Genomic DNA, 9,021 nt, shown 5'->3' on the forward strand with positions numbered 1-9,021 from the left:
TAGAAAGAAATTTAAATAATTTATACATTATGTTAGAAAAAAATTATAAAATAATATTTTTAAGTTTAAAAAATCACCTCCCTTCCATTTAATTTCCTTTGCCATTAGGCAAAGCCAAAATAAATACCAATTTTGATATGCAATTTATCTAGATCCAATTGTTAAAATGTAAAATTATTTTATCCATGATTTTATGCACTCCTTTTTCTTTGTCAACCACTCCACTACCTACATTTCATGCCATATAGACTCCTTGTTGATGCCTATGGCTTCTGCTTCTTGTTCACTGCTTTCTTGGAAAATTATATTCCATGAAAGCATCTAGACATGCACGTTGCCATGATTGATGAGGTCTGCCTCTTTGGTATCATTAATGAAACCTAAAAATTGGCAAGGAGACTTGAGTGTCAAGTGGTTGATGAGGTGGTTGTGCATGAATAATGGTTTTGGGGCCAAAGTGGGTTGAGGTCATTCTCCCATCTGAAAAATATTTAAAAAATTTGAAAGTATGAGATTATGAGGGATGCATGGGGAAGCATGGGTATACATGATATCGGTTAAAATTTAACATGTGATCAATCTGGAGCGTTTCCTAAGTATCCAATACGATGGGGTTTTTCACTTCATTCTTCTAAATAGTAAAATGAAAACTATGGGTACAACGAATTTATCACCAAATTTGGTGACAACAAGATATTTCCTAAAATATTTATCAAAAAAAAAGGTATTTCCTAAAACCATTCAATTAAAAATAAACAAATGGAAAGGAAACTGAAAGAGATGAACAATATTACGAAATTACCCTTTTCAGAATGCTCCACTCCCACTTACAATATGCTTCTCTCTATTGCGTCAAATTTGGACATAAATGTCAAAAATCATTTCCCTCGAGAATTACTTGAGGGGCAAGAGAGAAAACTTGGGCACTCTCCTTACTCTACTAGGAAAAGGAATTAGTAACAGAAAACACAGGAAGGGAGAAGAAGGATTAATCCTAAATAACCTCTGATTACAATTCCTTCTCAGATTGATACTATGATTCACTCCCCCGCAAGTTCTTGGATCCTCTCTATAAATAAGAACACGTACCAGTCCAGTTGTTGTGTATCTGAGTTTTATAATTCATCGTCTTCAGTAGCTACAAGCGACAATGGCCTCTCAAACAAACTTATTGATCTTATTCTCCTTCCTTGTCATAGCCAACTCTCTCTTTCTTCTTCCCCTTCCTTCTTCTGCTACTCTCATCAGTTTATGCTCTCCCAGTGCCATTTATAATCTGGGTGATTCAATATCTGATACTGGCAATCTTATCCGTGAAACTACATCTCCAGCGGCTTCTATGTTTGCCCACCTTCCCTATGGTATCTCTTTCTTTGGAAATCAGCCTACGGGACGATGTTCCAATGGTCTTCTTATGATTGACTATCTTGGTATGTAACAAACTTTTCTCATTAGAAGTCTCAATTTTCATCTATTTCTTCTTAATTAACTTACTTATACAACATATTTTGTTTAATTTGCAGCTTTGTCTCTTCGTCTTCCTCTTCTTAATCCTTACTTGGAAAAGGATTCTGATTTTAGTCATGGCGTAAATTTCGCAGTAGCTGGTTCCACTGCGCTCAATTCTTCCCTCCTTGCAGAGAACAATATTAATTCTCCAGTAACTAATAGTTCTCTCTCTATCCAACTCAGTTGGCTCAAGTCTCACCTCAATTCAACTTGTTACACAGACTGTGAGGAACAGCTTAAAAAATCAATTTTCTTTGTGGGGGAGATAGGTGGTAATGATTATAATTATGCCTTCTTCCAAGGGAAAACCATGGAGGACCTACAAAACAGTTTGGTGCCTCATGTTATTCAATCCATCAAAACAACTGCTATGGCATGTTTCTTCACCATTGCTACCTACATATAATTAATCAGATTATTATTGCACTAATAGTAAACTTGATAACCATATTGTTATACTAAATTAAATGTTAATTGGATATGCAGGAAGTTATAAAACTTGGTGCAACTCGAGTGGTAATTCCAGGGAATTTCCCAATTGGGTGTTTCCCAATTTATCTCACAATATTCCAAATCAATGATACCGCAGCTTACGACGAATTCAAGTGTCTGAAAGGCTTAAACAACTTTGCAATGTTTCACAATGATCAGCTCCAACAAGCCTTGCAACAATTGAGAGATGAATACCCAAATGTTGATATAGTTTATGCTGATTATTACAATGCATTTAAATGGGTCTTTGACAAAGCTCCTTTGCTTGGTATGTACTTTTCTATCTTACTAACATTACTAAATGTGTTTTCACCAACATGGACAAGTACTGATGTTGTTTCTTTAATTTCTTCCCAATTAAATCCAGGGCTTGACATGGACTCTCTACAAAAAGCTTGTTGTGGAAGTGGAGGGCAATATAATTTTGATCCAAGGAATGTATGTGGAACTCCAGAGGTTACAGTGTGTTCCATTCCTGATACACACATCAGTTGGGATGGCATTCATTTGACAGAGAAGGCATACAGGAACATGGCAAATTGGTTGATTCGAGATCTTACACCAAAACTTAATTGTTTATTTTAGGATTTCTTTCATTTATTATTTTGTGATTAAATGTTTAAAAGATCTTATCAATGGATCGTAAATTTATTTTTAGATGTAAAATGGTTTCTTAGTCTAAATGGTTTCTTAGTCTTTCTTTTTTTAGATGTATCCCTGTTGAAGAACACATACTAGTAAAGACAAATTTTTTTCTTTGTTCTCATGCTGTATCTTTTTTCTTGTACTTATCTTCCTACAAAGTTGGAAACATATCTAAAGCATTGGGATTGTAAATCAATCTACTGATGGAGCATGTTATCCCTGATATTTACTTATTTAATTTATCTTATTTTTAAGTTTTTTGGACTAATGAGGAATCCCGCCCAAAGTTTGGGTAGACATAGAAAACCCAGAACAGTTGAACCCTGTGATATAATATGCAGTATTACGTTGACATAGATTCATTTGATGGGCTTGTGTTTGATGGCAAAAGAGAGCGGAAAAGGGCAATTTTCTTAGGAAGGAGATGTTGAACTTTTGGTTCAGAGGTAGGTGCCTAGACAGTTGGGTCTAGTGTAAGCCTTGACCTTCTTAGTTCCCACCTTTTTCAAACAATAATAGTAAGTAAGTGTGGCCCAACGGGCCGCCTCGCTAACCCTTTGATGGTCCTTGTCTGGCACTCTGGCCCAATGTGGGATCAAGGAAAAGAAGATGATGAATGACGTATGGAGGATACAATATATGACTAATGACACACACCTTGGAAATTTCACCCCCTGAGGCAGATGATTTCATCACCTTGGACATCGATCATGAAGATCAGCTAGAGGACAATGCAAACCTAACCTTGGTGGGAAAAATCCTTGACGGCAGGTCGTTCCAACCGTAGGTGGTCAATGAAGTTTTTTTTTTTATTTTTTTTATTTTTTTTTATTTTTTTTATTTTTTAATTTTTATAATTTTTTATGCACGCCAATAAATCTTGAGCATACTTGCAAATAACCATTAAATAAGAACTAATATCTGATCAATCATGCATGATTTAGTACATATGCCTCCCATCTTGAATACTCATAAAGCTAAAAAAGCAAAATAAGCCAACATAAAAAAAAATCTAATTATTTGGATGACCAATGCAACTTGGATGCCATGGGTGACACATCGATTAACTCGAAACCGGTGTTGATGAAATACTAACCGATGTCGATTGAATGTTCGTAAAGATTGAATACTTAAAACTCAAAGAATCCATTAGACATACTATCAATGAATATGATGGAACACATTGATATATTAAATAAATCAATTTTCAACGTAACTAACTATAAAGCCAATTGCATTATGACATGGATTATGTTAAGTCTTCCATTGAGTCACCGAGTGAGCAAAGATTGAGTTCTAATAAACTAGGCACGACAAACTAGATATTAAAATCTACTCTTGAAATCAAAGATTTTTATTGGTGTAAAGATTTTGGAATGGTGGAATCTTACCCTCCTGAATTCAAATTCTCTTCAGCTAAAGCACACTTAGCGTGATACCTGACAGATGAGAAGACCTGGGCATGCACCACCCCCACCCTCCTCAAAAAAATAAAACAGCAAAACCTGAATGAAAATGATAGAACTGGTGTTTCCCGATTTGACTTTCAATTCCAATTTTAAATGCTGTAACCTAAGCTGAAAAAGTTCGGTGGGTTGAACCGTTGGACTAGGGAAGATATGACGATATGAATGAGATGTTGATGAATTAAATTTGACAGGTATAAGTATAAATATGGGTTGGACAGATCTCCACCATCTCAACCGTCCATAACCATCTAAATGCACATGAATCTGAAGTAAATATGGAATTTATTTTTTCTATTCATTAGGTGTTCTATCATTGTCACTTAGTTGACAAATTTACTATCACTCCCCTACACTTAACTTATATTTACCAGAACTCCCCTACCTTCAACTTTTTTTCTGATACTTCCCTGCTTTTGGACTTTTACATCTCTTTCTCTCTTCTTTTTAAATACCTAGATTACCCTTCACTTTCACTTAGTAACTGGTTCACTTGCATCCATTTTCTCTTTTTTATTATTTATATTACCATTGTCCCTCTTCTTCTTCTCCTTCTAACACCATGGAAGTAAACACGCACCACCCCATTTCCTTTCTACCCTTCCCCTACCTTCTAGGTGAGGGTTCGTCAACTGCCGGACTTTCTACAGTCCATGAACATCTAGTACGTCAAGCTTGGATATCACCACTACCTCATCATAGGATATACCTGTTGGTGTATGATGCCTTGTATTCTATCGCAGTTTAATCCAGGGAGTACTGGTGCAGTACCTAGACAAGCAGGATGGCGGTCCCGTTAGCCGGTTAGCGGGCCGTGTGGGTTGCAAGGGGGGCAGGAGGCTCCCCTGCATAGCAGGGGGTGTAGGGGGCGCAACCCCTCGCTCGAATTTTTTATTTGAGGGCAATTGTGTACTTTTCGGATTAGGGTTTTTCCGTTATATATTTATAGCGAGGGTTTCTTTCTCTGTAATGCAAGCAATACTGAGAAGTGTGAGGAAGAGCGCTGTAACCCTATTCTCCATTGATAGTGAAGCAGGATCTCATCTCACCGGGGACGTAGCAACCTTGCCGAACCTCGTAAAATCCGTGTGCATTGTTTGTTTTTCCATTATCTTCTGCATCGTTTTAGGGTTGCGTTTCTACAATAACTGGCCACGATACCGGTGTTTAGTACCGATGTTGGGACCCTGAGCAAGGAGCAGTAGTGGATGAAACTTTGGGAAGAGACCCATAACATTCTGCTACAGTTCTGCCTTTCCCCATTGTCTTTGTTTTCGCCCTTTCCTTCTACTTTATTTCTCGTCCTCGCTTCCGCCCTATCTACCTTCTCGATTTCTCTGTAATTTGTTAAGAAGTGTTCATATATTTTCATGACTTTATGGGTTGTAGAGTTGTTCATTAGTAACTGTGCTATGAGGAGAGATCTTTGAAATTGAAAGAATGGATTCTTACATTGACGAGAGTGACCCCTTGCTTTCCTCCCATCTCTTATAGTCTCATCATTAATTACACTCATGGCTAAGTCAATGGACACTGAAATTGAATTTGCTAAACAATGCAAGTATTGAAAGAGGAATTCATAGATCAAGCTCGGAAATAGGGGACATTCGACGATGCAAGCTTGGCTTTTCAAAGGTGGATCCCAGAGTCTTCAAGGATAGGGGATTAGTTGTTCATACTCAAAGTGATGATGAAGGAAGGGAGAGTAGAGGCGTCGACGGTGATGTTTGTGGCCTGGACGAGCTGTCCGAGAAGACAGGGGTGAGGCCCAAGGACATTGGTGTGTTGGTGGTAAACTGTAGCCTCTTCAACCCTACCTGGGGTTGCAGAGCAGGGGCGGGGCTGAGCATGGGTGAGGGGGGTTGCCTTCGCTTATGCAAGAAGAAGAAGAAGAAGAAAATAATAATAATAAGGACAGATTAACTGGATGAACTGGTTAAAAGTGAAAATGAGGGATAATCTTGGGTACTTAAAAAGAGGAGGGGAGAAAGAGATGCAAAAGTCTAAAAGCAGAGGAGTATATATCAGGAAAAAATGTAAAAGACAAGGAAATTTTAGTAAATATAGACCAAGTGTAAGGGAGTGGTAGTACATTCCCCGACTTAGTTTCATTTTCACATTTGATTAATAAAGAGGAAAGGAATTATTAGTCAAACAGGGAAGACCTAACCGCTTGATTATACGATGGGTTTGATTCGGGTTGATCCTCTCCACCCATTTTATTATCTGGTCCATTTAAGTGAAAGTGCATCAGGTTTACATACGAGAATATTCTCCTATGTCCCTGATCTGTGGATTTAGAATCTATTAAATGAAGAAAGAGAAAGTAAATTCCAAATCCCCAGACTAAGGACATACGAGAATGTTCTCGTAAGTTAATCTGATCCGCTCTCCATTTAGGTTAGGCCCATCTTTCGTTACATCCTAAGGTCAATAGACTCAATACTGCTGTGTCAAATTATTTTCCTTGAGAATTACTTGCTTGAGAGGCAAGAGAGAAGACTTGGGGGCTGCTCCTTCCTCCACTCGGAATAGGATATAGTGTGAATCCTAATCAACCTCTGATTCACTCCCTCCCTACTTCTTCCATCCTCTCTATAAATATGTGTCGTTCTCACAGTGACCTTCATTCACTCATTCATTCATCATCTCAGTAGATGCAAGCAACAATGGCCTCTCAAACAAACTTATTCATCTTCTTCTCCTTCCTTGTGATATCCAGCTTTCTCTTTCTTCTTCGACTTCCTTCTTCTGCTACCCTAATCAGTTTATGCTCTCCCAGTGCCATTTATAATCTGGGTGATTCAATATCTGATACTGGCAATCTCATCCGTGGCGGCTTCTGTGTTTGCCCACCTTCCCTATGGTATTTCTTTCTTTAGAAATCAGCCCACGGGACGATGCTCCAATGGTCTTCTTATGATTGACTATCTTGGTATGTAACAATATTTTCTTTATATATATATTTCTCAATTTATCTTCTCTTGCATTTGTAAACCTTATACAATTGTTTTTCTTTGCAGCTTTGTCTCTTCGTCTTCCACTTCTTAGTCCTTACCTAGAAAAGGATTCTGATTTCATTCATGGCGTGAATTTTGCGGTAGCTTTTTCGACTGCCCTCAATTCTTCCTTCCTTGCAGAGAACAATATCAATTCTCTATCCAACTTCATTGGCTCAAGTCCCACCTCAATTCAACTTGTTACACAGAAAGTGAGGAATAACTTAAAAGATCAATTTTCTTTGTGGGGGAGATAGGTGGTAATGATTATAATTATACCTTCTTCCAAGGCAAAACTATGGAAGACCTACAACAGAGTTTGGTGCCTCATGTTATTCAATCTATCAAAACAACTGCTATGGTATGTTTCTTCACCATTGCTACATATAATTAATCAGATTATTATTGTACTAATAGTAATATTGATAACCAAATTGTTATACTAAATTAAATGTCAATTGGATATGCAGAAAGTTATAAAGCTTGGTGCAACTCGAGTGGTAGTTCCAGGGAACTTCCCGATTGGGTGTTTCCCAATTTATCTTACAGCATTCCAAAACAATGATACTGCAGCTTACGACGAATTCAAGTGTCTGAAAAGCTTAAGCAACTTTGCAATGTTTCGCAATGATCAGCTCCAATAAACCTTGCAACAATTGAGAGATGAATACCCAAATGTTGATATAGTTTATGCTGATTATTACAATGCATTTAAATGGGTCTTTGACAAAGCTCCTTTGCTTGGTAAGTCCTTTTCTATCTTACAAACATTAATAATTAGGTTTTACAGAAACATGAATGGCTATTAAGTATTAATGTTCTTTCTTTAATTTCCTCCCAGTTAAATTCAGGATTTGACATGGACTCTCTACAAAAAGCCTGTTGTGGAAGTGGAGGGGGGAAATATAATTTTGATCTGAGAAATGTATGTGGAGCTCTAGAAGCTACAATGTGTCCCATTCTTGATACACACATCAGTTGGGATGGCATTCATTTGACAGAGAGGGCATACAGGAACATGGCAAATTGACTAATTCGAGATCTTACACCTAAACTCAATTGTTTATTTTAAGAGTTTTTTTTTTATGTATTAATTTTTTATTTAAGGTTTAAATGAGCCTTTCTTTTTTTAGATGCCTCCCTATTGAAGAACACATACATGTAAAGGCAGTGCTTTTTTTTTGGATTAAATTGGATTCATTCTTTGCTCTCATGCTGCTTATTTTTTTAATTGTTCCTATCTTCCTAGAGTTGGAAATATGTCCAAAACATTCCTCTGGCCTATGGGAGTATTTGACTGTAATTAAGCTACTGATGGATCGTGTTATCCCTGATTTTTACTTTTTTTTTTTATCTTAATTTTTATTGTTTGTACTAAGGAGGAAACCTGACCCACAGTTTGGGTAGACCAGGAAAACCCAGCCCATGCATGACCCCACAATTTACCTGGGGTAAGAAAGTCCAAGACACAAGAACAATTGAACATGTGATATAATATGTTGTATTACATTGACATAGATGCATTTGATGGCTTTACACAAAAATATGTGAAAGATGCATTTGATAAAATGCAAAAAAGAGTGGAACCGAGTAATTTTCTTACGAAGGAGATGATGAATGATAGGAGATGATTTTTTAGCTCAGTGGTTGGTGTCTAGACATTTGGGCATAGCATAAGTCTAAGGAAGGTCTCTGATGCAGATACAACTGTCATTTCTTGGTTGGACCAACATGACCGGCTTTGGAAACCAAGAGCCAAGAAGAATCGGTCCAGCCCAGGGTTTTGGTCCAACAAGGGTTGGAAATAAAATTAATAATTTACTTAGTATTTTATTTCATGTTTTTATTTTCCAGACTTGAACGTAGGAGTAGGATTTACTTCCTTGCTTTGGTTTCCTTTTTATAGTTGT

General features: G+C 37.2%; 1 protein-coding gene and 1 pseudogene across 1 annotated transcript; both read left to right on the top strand.

Moving 5' to 3' along the window:
* The first annotated feature begins 960 nt into the window (after nt 1-960).
* LOC122063742 (GDSL esterase/lipase At5g03980-like) lies at nt 961-2,660 on the top strand. The gene is made up of 4 exons (XM_042627446.1): nt 961-1,430; nt 1,524-1,882; nt 1,996-2,269; nt 2,369-2,660. Exons 1-4 carry the CDS (start codon nt 1,151-1,153, stop codon nt 2,584-2,586), a joined length of 1,131 nt encoding a protein of 376 aa, XP_042483380.1. The 5' UTR covers nt 961-1,150; the 3' UTR covers nt 2,587-2,660.
* A 4,121-nt stretch (nt 2,661-6,781) lies between these two features.
* Nucleotides 6,782-8,183, top strand: LOC122063740 (annotated as a pseudogene).
* The last annotated feature ends 838 nt before the right edge of the window (nt 8,184-9,021 follow it).

The sequence above is a fragment of the Macadamia integrifolia genome, unplaced genomic scaffold (assembly GCF_013358625.1).
Source record: "Macadamia integrifolia cultivar HAES 741 unplaced genomic scaffold, SCU_Mint_v3 scaffold1439, whole genome shotgun sequence".
Lineage (NCBI taxonomy): Eukaryota > Viridiplantae > Streptophyta > Magnoliopsida > Proteales > Proteaceae > Macadamia > Macadamia integrifolia.

Bases quoted from the DNA above. Each gene is read 5' to 3' on its own strand.
- LOC122063742 (XM_042627446.1), top strand. From the start codon at position 1,151: ATGGCCTCTCAAACAAACTTATTGATCTTATTCTCCTTCCTTGTCATA. The intron at 1,883-1,995 runs GCATGTTTCTTC...TTGGATATGCAG, and splicing joins CCATCAAAACAACTGCTATG to GAAGTTATAAAACTTGGTGC. The intron at 2,270-2,368 runs GTATGTACTTTT...AATTAAATCCAG, and splicing joins TGACAAAGCTCCTTTGCTTG to GGCTTGACATGGACTCTCTA.